This window comes from Penaeus chinensis, chromosome 25 (genome assembly GCF_019202785.1).
Source record: "Penaeus chinensis breed Huanghai No. 1 chromosome 25, ASM1920278v2, whole genome shotgun sequence".
In the NCBI taxonomy this organism is placed as follows: Eukaryota; Metazoa; Arthropoda; class Malacostraca; order Decapoda; family Penaeidae; genus Penaeus; species Penaeus chinensis.
Window position 1 is genome coordinate 9,926,137 of NC_061843.1, and position 18,644 is coordinate 9,944,780.

General features: G+C 39.6%; 2 protein-coding genes across 2 annotated transcripts in view; one reads left to right on the forward strand and one right to left on the reverse strand.

Annotated features, from left to right (window-relative positions):
- The window catches only part of LOC125038680 (WD repeat-containing protein 86-like), a 16,925-nt gene extending 15,008 nt beyond the window's left edge, over positions 1-1,917 (forward strand). The window contains exon 9 of the mRNA XM_047632232.1: positions 961-1,917. Within this exon, the coding sequence (XP_047488188.1) occupies positions 961-1,144 (184 nt within the window). The 3' untranslated portion in view covers positions 1,145-1,917. The remainder of the gene's footprint in view (positions 1-960) is intronic.
- Positions 1,918-6,006: 4,089 nt separating this feature from the next.
- On the reverse strand, positions 6,007-18,005 carry LOC125038603 (ecdysone-induced protein 78C-like). Its single transcript, XM_047632140.1, has 9 exons — positions 17,990-18,005; positions 17,419-17,558; positions 14,618-14,759; positions 13,964-14,169; positions 10,789-10,936; positions 10,236-10,399; positions 9,321-9,500; positions 8,531-8,736; positions 6,007-7,269 (listed from the first exon to the last, which is right to left on the reverse strand). Exons 1-8 carry the CDS (start codon positions 18,003-18,005, stop codon positions 8,545-8,547), a joined length of 1,188 nt encoding a protein of 395 aa, XP_047488096.1. The 3' UTR covers positions 6,007-7,269; positions 8,531-8,544.
- Positions 18,006-18,644: the final 639 nt, after the last annotated feature.

The window sequence follows — 18,644 nt, forward strand, 5'->3', positions numbered from 1 at the left end:
ACAGGGTGCTGTAAATGTTGATAGTGGTGGTGATAATGGTGATGATAATGGTAGTATTAATGACAGTGGCACCACCACTCAGCACAACATTAATAACGATGAATAGTAATGGTGATAATAACAATGGCAAAAGTAAGGATAAGGTTGTTGATATGGATTATAATGATACTATTCGAGTCTTATCAGAAGATGCTTCCTGATGAGCAGTGAGCATTAAAACTGATGCTTAGTTTACCGATATTATATGTTCTCGATACCCTTTAAATGCAATGCTGTATATCATGTGCAGGCATAAGAAAAAGAATGTATATGTATGTGTACACATACACACACACACACACACACACACACACACACACATACACACACACACACACACACACACACACACACACACACACACACACGCACACACACGCACAAACACACACGCACACACACGCACAAACATATATATGTATATATATGAATGTATATGTATGTGTAGATATATGTATATGCATTTATGTGTGTGTTTATATATATACACAAACATACACACACATATATATGTATACATATATATGTATGTATATATATGTTTGTATATATATGTATAAATATATATGTATGTATATATATGTATATATATATCTATCTATATATACAAATATGCATATCCATTTATCCATATATATATACATTCATATATATATACATATATATACATATATGTGTGTGTGTACACACATACACATGCTTTTTCTTATGCCTGCACACGATGTATAGCACAGCGTTTAAAGGGTATCGAGAACATATAATATCGGTAAATTAAGCATTCGTAATAATGCTGACCGCGGAGCAGGAAGCGTCTCCTGATAAGACTCGAATCGTAAACAATTCGACAGGAAAGGAGTGAGCGAACAGCCACACATTTTTACAACATCTGACACCTACGTTATCCTCATCTTTCTCAAACAGCGAGGACACTGGGTTCGCGGCCGAGGATCTGGACGATGACGACGGCGAGGAAGGAGTCGACGGTGACGACGACTTCAAGAAGAAGCAGCTGGACGACTTGGACGAACGCCTCGACGACTACATCGGCGGGGACGTGGACGAGGCCAGCAAGCCCGCCTCAGCTGCGTCCAAGGCCTTGGCATAAGATCGGAGGACAATCTTCCTGACCTTAGTAATATTTAGAGTCATTTTGGACACCTTATTCGATGGAGGTCCGCCGCCGCCACGATTCTGATTGGCTGTGATGCGAAGCAGCTCGACGATGATTGGCTGCAGCACAAGACAACTCAACGGCGATTGGCCGATGGGCGCTAGATGCTCGTCCAGCTCTCCGTATAAGGTGTCCGAAGTGTCTCTGAATACCTAGCTGGTTGGCGGTGACCTGGTCGTGCGAAGCTGAGACGGACGACGAGGCGTTGCATCAGTGGGGGCAATAAAGAGTGATTCTTTAGATAAAAAAAAAGAGATTTGAGGATCATTTGAAGCATAGATCTCCAGGTTAATTATTTACCGAAATACCGTATTGTGCCTTGTATCATGTTTGTCCTATTAATCAAATCATTATATAGAAATATCTTTATGTCATATACAGAGTATAGTGGAAATAGAAACAGAGAATACTGGTCGATTTATGATGATGTTCATGAGGCAATTACTGTTGTTCGAACTCTCTCTATAAATGGGTCATGCAGAGCTTCTAATCAAACAAGAGAGAGAGAGAAATTTAACATCAGTAATTAAATCAGGAACGATCTTTTATAAACCATCATTTACTGAAGTTTGCACCCGGTTGTGTGGTGGTCTCTTTAAGATTATGGGTCATAGGCAGAGGTTAACGAGGTCACCCTCACCTATGTAAACTGTTTGTTAGTGGAAAGAAAAAAGTCTTTTGAGCATAATAAATCCTTTGTGAATTGCTGTTCTGTTTTAGTGACCTTATGAAGAGTCGGGAGACACCTTATCAAATCACACACAGACACACATACACACAAACATCTATATATATAGATAAGATAGATAGGTAGATAGATATAGACAGATACATACGTATGTATATAAATATATATACACATATGTGTATATATATATATAAATATATATACACATATGTGTATATATATATATATATATATATACACACATACACACACACACACACACACACACGCACACACACGCACACACACACACACACATATGTATATATATATATATATATATATATATATATATATGAATGTGTGTGGGTCTATCTATACACATACATATGAATACACACACACACACACACACACACACACACACACACAAACACACACACACACACATATATATATACATACACACATATATCTACATATATACATATGTGTGTGTGTGTGTGCGTCTATCTATATATACACATACATATGAATACATATATATTTACACACACACACACACACATATACATATATAGCCATGTATACATATATACATATATATATATATATATATATATATGCATACACACATACATATATATATATAAATACATATTTATACACATATACATACACACACACAGGTATATATATGTGTGTGCGTGTGTCCACACACACATATAGTCGAAATGTATATACAGGATTTTTTTTGTTTTTTCCCTCTTGATTTATTATTTGTTTCATCTTATTCAAGGAATTACAACAAGACACACGTGATTATATCTATTTATTAAAATATAACTTAGGTCTTCACATTGCCTACAAGGTTACAAAGGCTCCGAAATTATAAAAGAACATAATAATTTCAGTGAGAGATACAGTTGTTGAGCCCTAACTATTATAAACATGGCCGCGTTCACTTACGTAGCTTCTCGTTAGACTTGATACACAGGTGAGGTCAAAGTATTCTTTTTTTTTTTTCAAGTTACACATTCTCCTGATTAAATCAAGGATAGAAACCGTTACAAACTTATTCGAGTCTAACATCTAATGGCTATCATTTATTAGAGTCTAAGTTTGAAGCCGGCTAAACCTTTCGACAGTGAATCTCAAGCTGTCCATTTTCTCCCGACAGCAAGTTAGATGCTCGCTAAATCTCCCAACAGTTATTTGGAAGCAGTCTAATTATCTCGTCGGCGAGCTACAATCTCTATAACTCTCTGAGGACCTATTAGACACAGCCTTCAACGTCCCACTGGGAGTTTGGAGCTGTCTAATTCTGTCGACAATGTAGTTTGAAGCCTTCTAATATTCCCGTGGTTGGGGAACGCATGCCGTCTCGTAAAGCATCTTGTTTCTCAAGAACTAATCATATTACAGAATATAGGTAGCGGTCGCCGACACGTCTCGACACTGATGCGGGCGCTTGGTATTTCTATGATTTATACGCCACTCATGATAACGTGCGAGCTATTCCTATCTTCTTTCAGTCCACAAGAACAGGAGAGTCGTCTTGGAGAGAAACAAAATGTGAAGGAAAGTTGAATGTTTTGAAGGGGGAACCTAACAGATTTATATTTACAGGTGGTAACAACATTAACAACTAATCATATATCATTCATATTCCACTTGAGCTACTTCTTAGACAGAAGATTGCAGCATCCCTATTTATTATTATATATATATATATACTTTATTTTTTACAAAAGTTTCACAATGCCTTTCCATAATGCCACACAGTCTAATAGATTTAATGCCCATTGACTTGTATTCTTTAAAATAAGAAAACAAAAATGCGGGAATTTTTCATTGATGCGTGATACGTACACCGTAACTGAATAGAATGGACACACACATTTGTCTCTTAATGATATGCTTCCTCTGAAATTGTTTTACAATGACTGGCGTCTGCTTTATTAAAAATATATACAGCATTAACCCGCAATTTCCAAACACGCCTTAACAATTATCAACATTGTGAGATGTCTCAGAGTGAACCCGGTATAGAATATGAACATGGTCAAATCATAATTCACTGAATATAGAAAATATAAGGTTCAACAAGGGAACTCGTAGTCTGCGAACCCCTTTAAGTTTTTTCTGTGGCCATGTATTACGGGAAGACTGCATCTTCTGGCAGTACACCGGAGAGAACCCTATTATCTAACTGTACTCGGCCAACACACGCTACACTTTACATCTGCGCCCCTTCCTACTGCTTCCACAACTAGGCAGCAGGTTAGCAACACACTGGCACATTGCGAACTAGAGTTGTGAAGTCGCGTGGTTACTTAGCTTAATTCAATCACTCGGTAATCCGCAGCATTATATATATATAAAATCAACTTAGCTCGGACCGTTTGCCATTAATGCTTGTCTGTCTTGAAACTTGCTTCTATGGGTCTTCATTGACACTGGGTGTTGAATACTGTTCACCACTCTATATACCACCATTGTGTGACGGATATATCAAGTGTGCAAATATTCATGGGGGTGAGGGGAGGCTGGCTAAACTACATTCTAAAAATTCCTGCTAAAGGCACCGAGAGCAGCTCAAGTACAGTTTGAGAATATGGCTCAAAAATCCTTCACCCTTGACATTTAAAAGTCCTGAGCCGGAAGTCTTAAGTCACCGCAGTGTGCTAGCACCCGATTCACCAATAGATTTAATAGCTCTCTGCAAGCAGTAGTCTTTTGTTAAGGAGTGTATCTGCAGTAACATGAAATTCGGACGCTGAAAGTCGTGCGATGGAACTTGAAACATTGTGAAACACGAGACCTAATGGCAGACTGTGGTGGCCTAACATCGCTTACTTTGCGGCCTTCTGTCTCGTTGCCTGTAATGAGGATCTTCCAGTGTTTGCTCATCCGTTATCCAATACAGTAGTATAAATTTGGATGGGATAGGCTTAGCTTAGACTATCAACAAGAGAGGGACACTATTTATCCAACAACACAGTCAAACCCTTAACCTTTTACCCTTTTCATTAACAAAATAATCTATGTGGGTAGTGTTGTTGGGCTGGGAATGGTTACATTAGAGACCCACGCGCTCATCTAGGTAACAGTACTGAAAGAACCAGTGGAAGTACTCTAACAAAGTACACTTCAAGGTATCGGTGGCGGCGTTTTGAGGCACCGGAAAGATCATCAGTCTTTGAGAACACTGAAAGCCACGCAGAGTTTGTGACGCAGTTCTGTCGACGCCGGCAGAGGCCTGCGAACCTCCCCATGTGCTTGAGTAGTTTCTCAACATCCATGTCTCATTGTGTGCGTGAGTCAAGGCTCAAGTATTCACCAGCTGACCACTGCTTAACCCACCACTGTCATCTTCAGGCAAATGTAGTGTCCATATGCACAAAACTGGATCTGAACTAATGACATGAGGGATTCCTTCTTTGACGAGACAATAAATCCTGGACACATATGCCATATCGCAATGAAGTCTCACTTTCGGTAACATGAGCAACTTAACCTCCATGAATGGGTCTAGCATGCCTTACTACATGGCCTCTGGTATACACAGGTTCTAGTATTTCCCGGGCTCTGGTATACAATAGCTACAGTGTAGTATACTGCAATCCTGGATGGCAGGGCACAATACACATAAATGTAACATACATACCTGGCAGACACAGGTTCCAGTATATGCAGGTTATGGTATACATTAGTTCAGTTATACGCAGGTCCCGGCACATACGGACTGTGGTGTATACTAGCTCTGAATTGACAGTTCTCATATGTTGAATTTACAAAAAAAAAAAAAAAAAAAAAAAAAAAAAAAAAAAAAAAAAAAAAAAAAAATATCATGAAGGGACACAATACGCCGAGGGATTAATTGTAACAAATCTCAAAGAGCCAATCATTAGTCTTCTGAATGTTACAAAGGTTCATGTCGGTGTTCAGAATCCGATGCTACCTGTGCACCTACGTAACAGTTGCTTCAGTGTCCGTGCTGCCTCTGCTCTCTACCTGCTATTGCGACATTATGACCAATGTGGTCAGGTCGGCCTGCTTGGTCGTGCTGTTGCTGACTTGACTTCAGTTTGTCAGTCCTCGAAATTTGGAGAATAGAACACAGAGCATGGTGGTCACATTTATATTTGTTATGAGGGATTCTTAAGAGGAAACTTATCTTTGTGCTTAGTGCTTGAGTTCAAGCAGGCTTCCTGTGAAAGAAATCTTAGGACATTATTTCGTTTTTCAGCTGAGGGGCAGTGAAGGAGTGACTGGTCATGTGGGAGGAGGGCAAAGGATGATGGAGGTAACAGCAGAATAATCAGCAGAAGTAGCAGAAACTGCAGCAGACTTGTCCACTATTGTGCTCTTTCACTAAATACAGACACTACACACCGAGTACAAGCTCTTGGTGGTGCACGCTGCTGGGACATGAGTATTTATAAACAGTCACTCTGAGGCGCTGATCTGCAGTCACCAACAGCACAGACAAATGCGCTTTAAAATTTTGCTATACAAACACTCGATATGTCTCATTCTTGCAACACAATTTGGCTGAACTTGTTCTGGTGAGGAAGAAGAGTTCATTGAGTGTTACAAAGTGACACTTGTACTGACAAGAACGTTACAACTGTTTGTCTCTTTTGACAGTGTACGTATAGCTCTAGCGTGAGAGGCACGTCAGAGTGCTGTATCAGTGGCCCACACTGTCCCGCTTGTCCTGGTGTCTAGATACATGCTAGACGCCACCAAGAACACAATAAAGTAGAATAAATATTGGTAACGCTATCACGTTGGCTTCTGGCCGAGGAGCAACATGGCAGTGGGAAACTTGCTATATTTTCATACCAACACTCTCATTCCAAAGTAACACTAGCGGGTACCACCATGCACAGGATGTTACGCTACTCATCCCGGGACTCTCGGTAGCTTCCAGATCCTGAAGACGAAACTCTGAGACGTTCCTAGTCTCCAAGACACGTCCTGGAGGTGCTTTGTACATCTGTCGAATATCTCCGGAGGCAACCTGCCTCTGCACCCACAGAGGAGGTCGGAAGTCTCCACGCAGTCGCATTGGCTCCTCCCTTCTTCGTTCACTCGGAAGCGACGGCTCATGATCTTCAGACAGCATGTAAAGCCTACGACCTGATCGTGATTAGACTACCTAACACGATGTCGACGGACTACCAATATTGCGGCTGCGACCAGGTGGGCGTGGGTTCCGTGTGGGCTTGGTTCTGAGTGGATGTGGCTGATGGCGGGCGTGGATCTGTGATGAGGCTGGGGATCCCACATACACACACGCACGCACGTACGCACTCGGGGATGACACTATCACACGCTTGGTCCACCGGGCAATGGCTATGACACTACTTTGCCGAGATTATTCCTGAAAGTAGAGGAAGTCGGTATGAATATAGGGCACTGAGTGAAATGGGGCTGCAGCTTTAATTCGAAATGAAAGTACTTTATCCTTTATTTATCTATTTATTTATTCAGTGTTTAATCGGCGACTCCATAACAATTGTTATAATACATATCGGCATGTTCCTATGGTTATCACTGTTAAAGCTGATTGAGAGCCAAAGATAACTGCATGATATGTAAAATAACGAGATTTATGCTTTTTTACTCCATCTTTGAGTGTCTTTCTAGCTATGTATATATAGTTGTTTTTTCCGTGCACCTATTTCTCGCTCTCTCTCTCTCTCTATCGCCTCCTCCCCCCCTTCTCTCTTTCTCTCTCTCCCTTTCCCCCTCCCCCCCACCCTCTCTCTCTCTCTCTCTCTCTCTCTCTCTCTCTCTCTCTCTCTCTCTCTCTCTCTCTCTCTCTCTTTCTCCCTCTCCCTCTCTCCCCCCTCCTCTCTCTCTCCCTCCCTCCGTCAGTCACCCCTCTCCATCTTCCATCATTCATTTCATGCAAAAATAATCATCACTGAACATTCCTGTTTATCTCTCCCGGCACGTAAAAAGGCCTATATTTAGGCGGTTACACGTATGAGTACATGAGCAAGCGTTTGCTCAAAAGTTATTGCACTTATGTGTGTACATTTTTATAATTCCTCTTCTCTCTATCTCTTTCTCTTCCCCCTCTCAATAATTTTGTATCTCTTCTCCCCATATTCCCCTCTGCCTTCCATTCATTAACCTTTGCCTACTCAGTTTTTCTTCAAAGTGCAAAACAGTATCTAAATTCAGGGACATAACTCAAAACTATTCTAAAAACAATTACCATTTCAGCACCTTACAAGTGATTATCTTCTACGTAACTTTGTATTTATTTATTTATTTTTAACACGACGACTCTATTTCGCTACTTCACAATTCTCTTCCCATCTCTCCTCCCCTTTTTTTTCCCTCAGCCTTCCCCATTCATCTACTCCCTCATTTCCCCCCTCTCCCACCCACCTTTCTTCTCCTCTCAACCTTCCTACTTCTCACCCTTTCTCCTCCTCTCAACCTTCCCCTCCTCTTCCTCTCTCCTACCCACCTTTCTTTCCTCTCACCCTCTCTCTGAGAGATTCGAAGCCGGGGTCCAGTTTCAGTTCATGTCTAGTTACCATACAGTTGTTTCAGTTCACCTACCTTCCCTCCCTCTCACCCTCATACCCTCTCTCCTTCTCCCTTCCTTTCCCGCGAAGCTTACTCACCTACACCACACTCCTCATAAGAGGTCCTCCTCACACTTGGGTATGTCGAAGATCTCAGCGAAGAGAGGTGGAAGTTTGAGCCTTGACCAGCTGGACCGGAACCAGTTCAAGTGTTCCTGGTGTTTGGCTCCGATCTGCCGCAGCTCGGGCATCTTCATCACCACGTTGGGAAACAGGTGCGTCTCGCTGGCGTGGTTCCTGCCCACCTGGAACAATTGAAGGGTTCGAAGGTCAGTTGAGAGTGTGTCGTCTGTGGGATCTTTAAGGGGTTGTGGTGATGTAAATTGGTTAGTCTATTAGACGGGGTTTATAAGTGCTTGGTTGGTGTATGTAGGTAGGTTTAGGTTAGGAGGTTATTTGGGTGTTTGGCGAGGGATTGAAGACTTGGCAAGGGTGGGTTGTCGATATTCGCGGGGCTGGGTTAGTGTGGGTAGGATCGTGTTAATTGGTAACTGGGTATTTGAACACTTGACGAAGTATATGAAACAGTTTGTGACTTTTTGTGGCTATCTTGTGGGAATCATCAAGGAATTGAAGGTCTTTGGTTGATATTGTTTGAAATAACTGAATACAAAACATACATATATCATATATGGATTTGAATAGTAGTGGCTATTACAAAACTAGTATAAAACAATAAACGTAAAAAGTATATCCCTAGTAAGAATTTAACATACATACATATATATATCTACATAATATATATATATATATATATATATATATATATATATATATATATACACACATATATAAGTACATACAAGAGAGCCATTTCCCGCCGGCTCACCTGCACCCGAAGGGCCTCGATGATCCGGTCCTGCTGCTGCTCTATGACCTTGGAGTCGGTGATGCCCGGCCGCTCCGCCGTCAGGAGCACGACGCCCGTGAACAGCGCGAGTTCCGTGTCGTTCAGATTCAGGTTGTTGAACGACATCGCGAAGTTGAATATCGTCGTGACAAAGTCTTGCTGTGTTTGGGAAGGAAAAGGGAGAGAGCGTTACAGCGTTATCGGGTGAAAGGGGACGAGGAGAGGGTGAAGCAGTTGTGTCTATGCACACAAACCTTCCCCGGAAGACATATATGTATGTAAACACACTCACTCACTCACTCACTCACTCACACACATACACTCACCCACACACACGTTTAAATATATGTGTGTGTGTGTATGTGTGTGTGTGTGTGTGTGTGTGTGTGTGTGTGTGTGTGTATGTGTGTGTGTGTGTGTGTGTGTGTGTGTGTGTGTGCGCGTTTGTTTGTGTAAACGGTGCATATAAATATCATAGAATGAATCACTAGATTTGTCATAATTTTCATTAGTTTGAAAAGAAACAAATTCAGGAAGATTGTCAGGTGCACAAAATTTACTTTCTATGAAACAAAATAAGATATTCCAGGTTTAGGCAAGTTCATTGATTTAGCAATTCTACGAAGAGGTTTTAAGGAGGGGAGGAAGAGGGAGGGGAGGAGGAGGAGGAGGAGGAGGAGGAGGAGGAGGAGGAGGAGGAGGAGGAGGAAGAGGAAGAGGAAGAGGAAGAGAGAGAGGAAGAAGAAGAAGAAGGAGAACATGAGGAACAGGTGGAAGAGGAAGAAGAAGAAGAAGAAGGAGAAGAAGAAGAAGAAAGAGAAGAAGAAGAAGAAGATCAAGAAGAAGAAGAAGAGAAAAAAAAATAAAAAAAACTTCCGTCAGCCAAAAACTCACATCGAACATCATTTCCATCTGACTGCGAGTGACGTAAGAACCATCGCTAAACGTGAGTGTGTTGTCCACGGAGCTGATCATCCGGCTGATATGCGTCAGCCACAGCTCAAAGAACCCGACCTTGATGAGAATAAGTTGATCATCTTGCGACAACTCCGAGAATCCTGGAAGAAAGAGAGAAAATTAGGATTGAAATTACCAGACCCTTTTTTTTTTGGGAACTTTTGTTATTGTTGTTATTGTTGTTATGATTATTGTTGTTATTGTTATCATTAATCATTAATTTTGATATTATTATCATTATTATAATTATTCATAACATAGCGACAGATCTAACAAAATAGTTCCGGATCAAGTGTGGAAATACGAAGCTTCGAATCTTAAACAGCAGATTCCTTTTCGAGACAAAATTCGGAGAAAAAAAATATACATCTATATATATCAATACCTATCTCTCAATCTATCCATCTGTCAATCTATCTACCTATCTATCTATCTATCCATCTATCTATCTATCTACCTATCAATCTATCTAAATATATCCTGAGCGTACCTGGTACTCTTTTGGCAAATTCGACCACCCGCTGTATAGAAGGGGTCATGAAAACGGCGAAGCTCTGCCACATAGTGATCTTCTGGTGTTCAAGGGTGTCCATCGTGGAGGAGGCTGCTTCGGGGTCGCTGCTCACTTCAGACGTGTTCTGAGGGGGGCGACGAGGGAGAAAGAGGGATAATTAGATATGATTTTTGTTTCAAAGGGGTGGGAGGGGGGGAGAGCGGAGAGGGAGAGAGAAAGAGGGAAAATTAGATATGAATTTTTAATGTTTTCTTTTTTTCAGGTTGTTGAACGACATCGCGAAGTTGAATATCGTCGTGACAAAGTCTTGCTGTGTTTGGGGAGGAAGGGGGAGAGAGCGTTACAGCGTTATCGGGTGAAAGGGGACGAGGAGAGGGTGAAGCAGTTGTGTCTATGCACACAAACCTCCCCGGAAGACATATATTGTGATGTTGCAGAGAGAGAGAGAAAGAGAGAGAGAGAGAGAGAGAGAGAGAGAGAGAGAGAGAGAGAGAGAGAGAGAGAGAGAGAGAGAGAGAGAGAGAGAGAGAGAGAGGGAGAAATAGATTTGTATTTTTTTTTCAAAGGAGGGAAGGGCGGAGAGAGAGAGAGAAAAAGAGAGAGAGAGAGAGAGAGAGAGAGAGAGAGAGAGAGAGAGAGAGAGAGAGAGAGAGAGAGAGAGAGAGAGAGGGATAAATAGATATGTATTTTTTTTTCAAAGGAGGGAAGGGCGGAGAGAGAGAGAAAAAGAGAGAGAGAGAGAGAGAGAGAGAGAGAGAGAGAGAGAGAGAGAGAGAGAGAGCGAGAGAGAGAGAGAGAGAGAGAGAGAGAGAGAGCGAGAGAGAGAGAGAGAGAGAGAGAGAGAGAGAAAGAAAGAATTGGACATATTTACCGAGGAGGGAAAGACGAATAAACTTGAAATCAGGTGCTAGAGGAGAGAGAGGGAGAGGGAGAAGGAGAGAGAAAAAGAGAGAATTACATATGAATTGGACATATTTATCGAGGAGGGAAAGACGAATAAACTTGAAATCAGGTGCTAGAGGAGAGAGAGGGAGAGGGAGAAGGAGAGAGAAAAAGAGAGAATTACATATGAATTGGACATATTTATCGAGAAGAGAAAGACGAATAAACTTGAAATCAGGTGCGTATCATCTGAGCAGGAAAAGACGCATTGGTTCCGAGAAAAGGGATATAATAATAATAATAATAATAACAATAATAATAATGATAATAACATAATAATAATGAGAAGAAGAAGAAAAAAAAAGAGAAAGGGGAAAGCGAGGGGAAAGGTGAGATTGAAATACATAAATATATTTTTATTCTTATATCTGTTGTTGTTTTTTTAAATATGAGTTAAGAAACACATATTTGGAAAAAAAAATAACTACACAAAAGTCCTTTATGATAGTTGCTGAAAAAATGCATGAATGACAGTGAATAAATTCTACAAATACAAGAAAGATGCTTAACTAAATCACGTATTTCTGAAGAAGAGGAAGCTCACAGAACATTAATTAAACTTTCTGCTTTGTGTATTCGTCCTCAATCACATCGCCTTCAACATGTGTGCTAATAAACCGATTTGTACAAGGAAAGTTGCGGGTATCATGGGTTCGATAACAAGTCAATTCATTGGAGTGGATTTTAGTTATTTCCGGAATCACCTTATGCTTATATGTCACGCCCACGGGTCTTGGCGTCGACACTGGCATCCGTATAAACCATAGCGGATGATATGCAACGATGTGTTGATATCATGTACCATATATATATATATATATCAACACATAAAGTGAATATGTCATTTTCTGTTGCTGATATATTTGTAAGTGACTTCACCTGCGTACCGCTCCTGCCGGCGCTGCGTTCGCTCCGTGCCACCCGCGGCCGCGCACTTCCTCTCCCGCGCAATCTCCTCGGGGGATCGCGCTGCCCTGGGCATGCGGCAGCGCCCCTGGTGGCCGGAATGCACACTGCCGCCGGGGAGCTGCCTGGGAGATGCTGCTCGACAATAGCGGCGTTGCGCTTGGTAACTCAGGAGCGCTATTGTGATGTTGCTTTTTCGTTTTCTTTTGACCATGCATTGCAAATGTGGCACGCTTTACGAAACAGTTTAACGAAACAGAGAGAAAGTTATCGAAAGATATCGCTAGTGTGTTGTTACACGCGATTCAAGCAGATTTTAACTACATATTTATACATAATATTCGTAGGTATGAGGGATTCTCCGCATGACGGCGTTTCTTTATAAGTGACAAAATGAATAAAATCTTATTGTTTTTTTAGTCCATTAAACCGCCTAAAACACATCATTAGGAGTTCATGTTCATTAACGGTTTTAAATCCTACACCCTAACAGGTTGTCAAAGTTCTCTATCTTATGATTTTAATTAGGTAATTTAAATCGGAAAATCAATAAAAAACGACTCTTGTACATTTAGCACTTAGTGTTGTCGGTGTTTGAGAGAGACAGAAAATGACAGCGAAAAAACAGTGTAAACAGTTCTATTACAGTGTATTACAGCTGTATTACAGTGGTCTGGCTCCAGTTCTGAAGATAATTTAATGGCATGACTTGCCGAAGTGCGAATAAGGACCACGTCGTAAAAAAAAAAATTAAGTGCGAACAAGCAACATTTCACGAAAACATTAGGGTTATTGAAGAAAACGGGTGCGAGGTAGTGATTGCTGATACGTGACGTCATACGAATACGTGACGAATGAAATGGGTGGGAGACATGATACACTGATGATGAGGATGATGATGAGGTGGAGTGGAAGAGGAGGAGGAGGAGGAGGAGGAGGAGGAGGAGGAGGAGGAGGAGAAGGAGGAGGAGGAGGAGGAGGAGGAGGAGGAGGAGGAGGAGGAGAAGGAGGAGGAGGAGGAGGAGGAGGAGGAGGAGAAGGAGGAGGAGGAGGAGGAGAAGGAGGAGAAGGAAGAGGAGGAGGAGGAGGAGGAGGAGGCGGCGGAAGAAGAAGAGGAAGAGGAGGAGGAGGATAACATCAATGATAATGATAATGATAATGATAATGATAACGATAACGATAATAATAATCATGATGGAGGAGGTGATGATGATGAGGTGGAGAAAAGTTAATTACAATAACGAGGATAATGACAACCCCATTGACAATGCCAATGACAACAAGAACAACCCCAACAACTCACAAAAATAATAGGCTTCCTGACGAGCGCTCTGGTCTTCTCCTCCGTGTAGGCACAATTGGCGTGGTGTGCCTGCGAGATGGTCAGAATAATATCATAGATGGCCAACTGCTTGTTTTCGACCTCCCTGGCTACCATTTCCGAGCCTTCGCCACGCCCATCGCCCTCTCGTTCGCGGGACCTCTTGGGGACACGCCCATATCGCACAGCTGAAAGGACATGGCCAGTTAAAAAGGGCCGTGGTAGGTGTACAGGTGTTTATGTGTGGGGATAGCGTGTGTTGGGTTATGTTATGTTATGTGTTGGTTTGAGATAACGTGTTATTTTTTTGGTTTTAATATGTGGTTAGGGGAATGTAGTTATTCTGCATAAAATTACTGATTCAGGTATATTTGTTAGATATGTCAATAACAGGAGATAATGAGTTATCAACGAGGATTACTGTATGATTAGTTAGAACAAAGCTGCCTATAGTTATTTCCCTAATAATAATAATAATAAATAATAATAATAATAATAATAATAATAATAATAATAATAATAATAATCAGGCAATGAATGACTGCCTGACATCACTCATTACCTCATGACTCCCCCCCCCCCCCGAAAAAAAAAAAAAATAACATCAACCCCATAAAATCCGCCAAGGGTACTCACAGTCTCTCGACATGCCAACGGCCAGACACTTCTTGAATCGACAGTACTGACATCTATTTCGGTTGAGTCTAATAACCAAACACTTCCCGTCTCTCAGACATCTGTACTCGATCTGTTTCTGGATGCTGCGCCTGAAGAAACCCTGTGGAGAAAATGGGAAACCTCTTAGAAAACGGGATTTTTTTCTCAGGCTCCATCATAGGTTCTTAAACGTGAGGTTATATAGATTGTGAATACAAGTTTTAGAGTATAAATTGAGTGTTCATACCCTCAGTGTATTATAAGTAAACTCATGATGATTGAAATCGATTCACATACAGTACAATTACGTATACTGCAAATTTGCATACACATACAAGCATTACCGCAAAATGAAATTGAATGCTAATACCCTCGCAGGCTATCAAAAAATAAACACACATTAAAACAGAACCTCATACAATTACGTACACATTTGCATACAAATGCATATATACCCCTACACTGAAAATGACTCTCAACACTACCATACCGGAAGCTCACAAACATATGTTAATACAGAGCCTCTTACACACACCCATACGAATACAGGCACAACACAAGGAATATTGAACAACTGTTAATACTTAAATGTACGAAAGTATCTATGCAGTCATGATGATACTTAGTTAATTATGATGATGATAATAATAATGATACTACTACTACTACTACTAATAGTAACAATGAAAATGATGATAATAATAATAATGGTAATAACAATGATGGCAAAACTGATCATGATAATAATAATAATAATAATAATAATGATGATAATAATAATAATTATAACATAAACAACAACGACAACAATGATATTAAAACAAAGAAGATTGATTGATTGATTATTTAAAATTACCTGCCGCGTCAACAGCTAAGGTCATTAGGCGACGAATACATTACAACAAGGAAGAAGATAAATACAAAGTTCCTATCCTGTTATTTCACAGCTGTCACCCTCCCTATCTTTTATCTTGACGGCATGCAAGAGCAAAGTAAAAAAAAAAAAAAAAAAGTTCCCAGATAGATTAAATAAAGCAAGAGGAAATGAACGGTGACGTGTATTGCCAGGTGCTTCCAGGTACGAATCTACATTGGTTGAGAAAAGCCTCGGGTTGTGCCTAAGGAGTACCTGATCTTTGACCTCAGTCAGAGTAGGTATTTCCCACACTTTTTTTTTTTTTCTTTGTCTAAAGATATATTGAGCTAAATGCTTATTAGATTAAAATGAAATGAATGGGGATTGATAACACTACGGCATATGATAAAGAAATAGTTAAATGGACTTGAGACACAGGTCATCAACACAATAATGGTTTAACTTGCCTGCCGGTGCTTTGGGATGAAAGCATAGATGCCAGTGAGGCCGAAACAAATAATAATAATGGCAAACAGGTGAACGCAAGGTGTTAAGAGGGAGAATAGGAAAGGGAAATTATGAATAAAAATACAAACAATATAACAATAGGCAGTTACTGGTCCGACAAATTATAAACTGTAACCGATTATCAAAAGCACAACCAGTATATACTAAGTATAAGAAAATAAATAATTACGTAGAAGTAAAAAGGAACAGAAAGAATGAAGAACAGACGAATGAAAATAAGAATAAACAGAAAATGATACATCAAAAAGTAAAAAAGAAAAGAAAAGAAAAATAAAGATATAAAAAAAATAAATAAACTGAAATTAGATTTAATCAATCAAACAAGTTATTATCTAATATTAGCTCAGTATCTGTAGCAGAAGGTGAAGTAGGAAAGTATATTTCTTGTTACGAAGGTATTTAGAGGAAGATTGGGAACGAAGACTAGGGAGACGAAGAGGACGAGGATGGGGCTGAGGAAAGTGGATGAAGAGGAAGAAGGAATCGAAGAAGAGGAGGAAGAAAAATAAGTGAAGAAAGGGAGAAAAAGAGAAAGTAGTGATAGTACTACTAACAGTAATGATAATAATATAAGGGAAAAAATAACAAGAAAAGAACAAGATCAGGAAGAAAAGCAGAAGCAGAAAACGCAGCAGAAAAGAAGCAGGAATAAAGAATAAGCATAAGACATAAACAAGAATAAGAGAAACGAGCATAAGCATACGACAAAAACAAGCATAAGAAAAACGAGCATAAGCATACGACAAAAAAAAAAACAATAAAAAACAAGCACAAAACAAAAAACGAGAATGATAGTAAGAATAAGACAAAAAACAAGAACAGACCCAAATATAAGACAAGAACAAGAGCATCAAGGAACAAAAACAGAATCGACATCGACCCTCCACAACAGACTGGCGAGGTAACTGTGAAATAGTGAAACTCAGGCAAACCGTCACGACTGTCCCTCAACTAGTGCCATTGGCGACGGGGCCTGCCATTCACCCGCCGTTCGAGCCGCCCAACTTACTCTCAAAACTTTGGCCCGCTAACGAATTTAAAATTTTGTCTTCCTTCATTCAATTCCAAGTTGATTGTGATTAGATCGTCTTTCCAGAAGAAAAGGGGAAAATGTATGATGTTTGTTGAAGACATGAAGATAGAAAATAGATGTTCTTGCATTTATTCAACAAGTTATTTTTAGAAAGTCAATTGAAAATGAGAGAAATCAGTTAATATATATTTAATACTGATGACAACGCGTTAGTACTCATGACTGCATTAGCGATGGCATTAAAATATTACTTTTGTAGCGCGCACGCCTCCCCCCCCCCTCCACACACACACCATAAACAAATCACGAGAAAAAGTAATAGATTATAAAAGAATAAAAACAAAACAGCTCAATCCTGCGTACCTTGCAGCCTTCGCATGACGTCACTCCGTAATGATAACCTGAAGCTTTGTCTCCGCAGACTTTGCAAGGTACGAAATTCTTGTTTGTGGGCGTAGCTGTGGTGGGTGTGGGCGTGCTGTCCGCTGCCTGGTAGCTCTGCTCTGTGGGGAGAAATGGGATCGGTAAGAGATGGCTTGCAATGTTGCAGGTTCTGTTGTTGGTATCACCATCATCAAGATCATTATTATTCTCGCTAGTAATATTACTGTTACTATTATTATTATTATTATTGTTATCATTATTATTGTTGTTGTTGCTTCTCTTCCTGTAATAATAATATTAGCAATGATTATTATCATCATCACTATTATTACTGTCATTATCATTATAAATACAGTATTATAATTTTCATCATTACCAATTCAATATTACTACTATCATCGATACATCTACTGTTATTTTTCATATCATCTTTATCACTTTATCATTGCATATCAATCTATCTAATCTTATCTATACTATAATTATTTATCTATATTCCTCTTTATCTCCCCTTTTTCTTTTATTATTATTGTCCATTTCTTTACCTTACTTTCTTCCAATTTCATTTTCAATACCTGTGTGATATATATGTTCTTTGCAATCGTCATTGCTTTACAAAAACTCGCAACGTTTCTTGCAACATAACTTCATAAAAGGACGTAATATCCTGCTATGATGACCACGCCCTATTTGCAACATTTGCTGCAGTTGTTCTGTTTACGTTTTACATCAAAGTGTAAAAGAAAAAGAAAAAGAAAAGAATGAGTAATGAAAATGGAAAATTGTAAAAAAAAAGGGAAATATAAATGAAAAATCAGAAAAAAATAATAAATGGGGAAAGAAAAAATAATAAGGAAAAATAAAAATAAAAGGGGAAAATAACAAAATAAGGGATATGGATATAAAAGAAATGGGAAAGGAGAAAAAGAAAAGAAAAAAAAGGAAGACACAGAAAAAAGGAAAAAGATACAGAAAAAAAAAAGGAAAAAGAAAAAGAGAAAAACAGGAAAAAAATAAAAGAGGGAAAAGAAGAAAAGAAAAAAGAAATCATGTTTAATGTAAATGAAATTGGAGATTTTGTCCCTTTTTATTCATATTTTCGTGGAAGTAAACACATACATATAACTATGAATTGATTTTCTGTAAGCATGTACATACATGTATGATTTTGAACGTGCATACACACCTATAGCCATACATACATA

Excerpts from the sequence above, each read along its gene's own strand:
- LOC125038603 (XM_047632140.1), bottom strand. Across the intron at positions 14,760-17,418 it reads CGTCATGCGAAGGCTGCAAG|GGTTTCTTCAGGCGCAGCAT; the intron begins GTACGCAGGATT and ends TTTTCTCCACAG. Across the intron at positions 14,170-14,617 it reads CGTTGGCATGTCGAGAGACT|CTGTGCGATATGGGCGTGTC; the intron begins GTGAGTACCCTT and ends ATGTCCTTTCAG.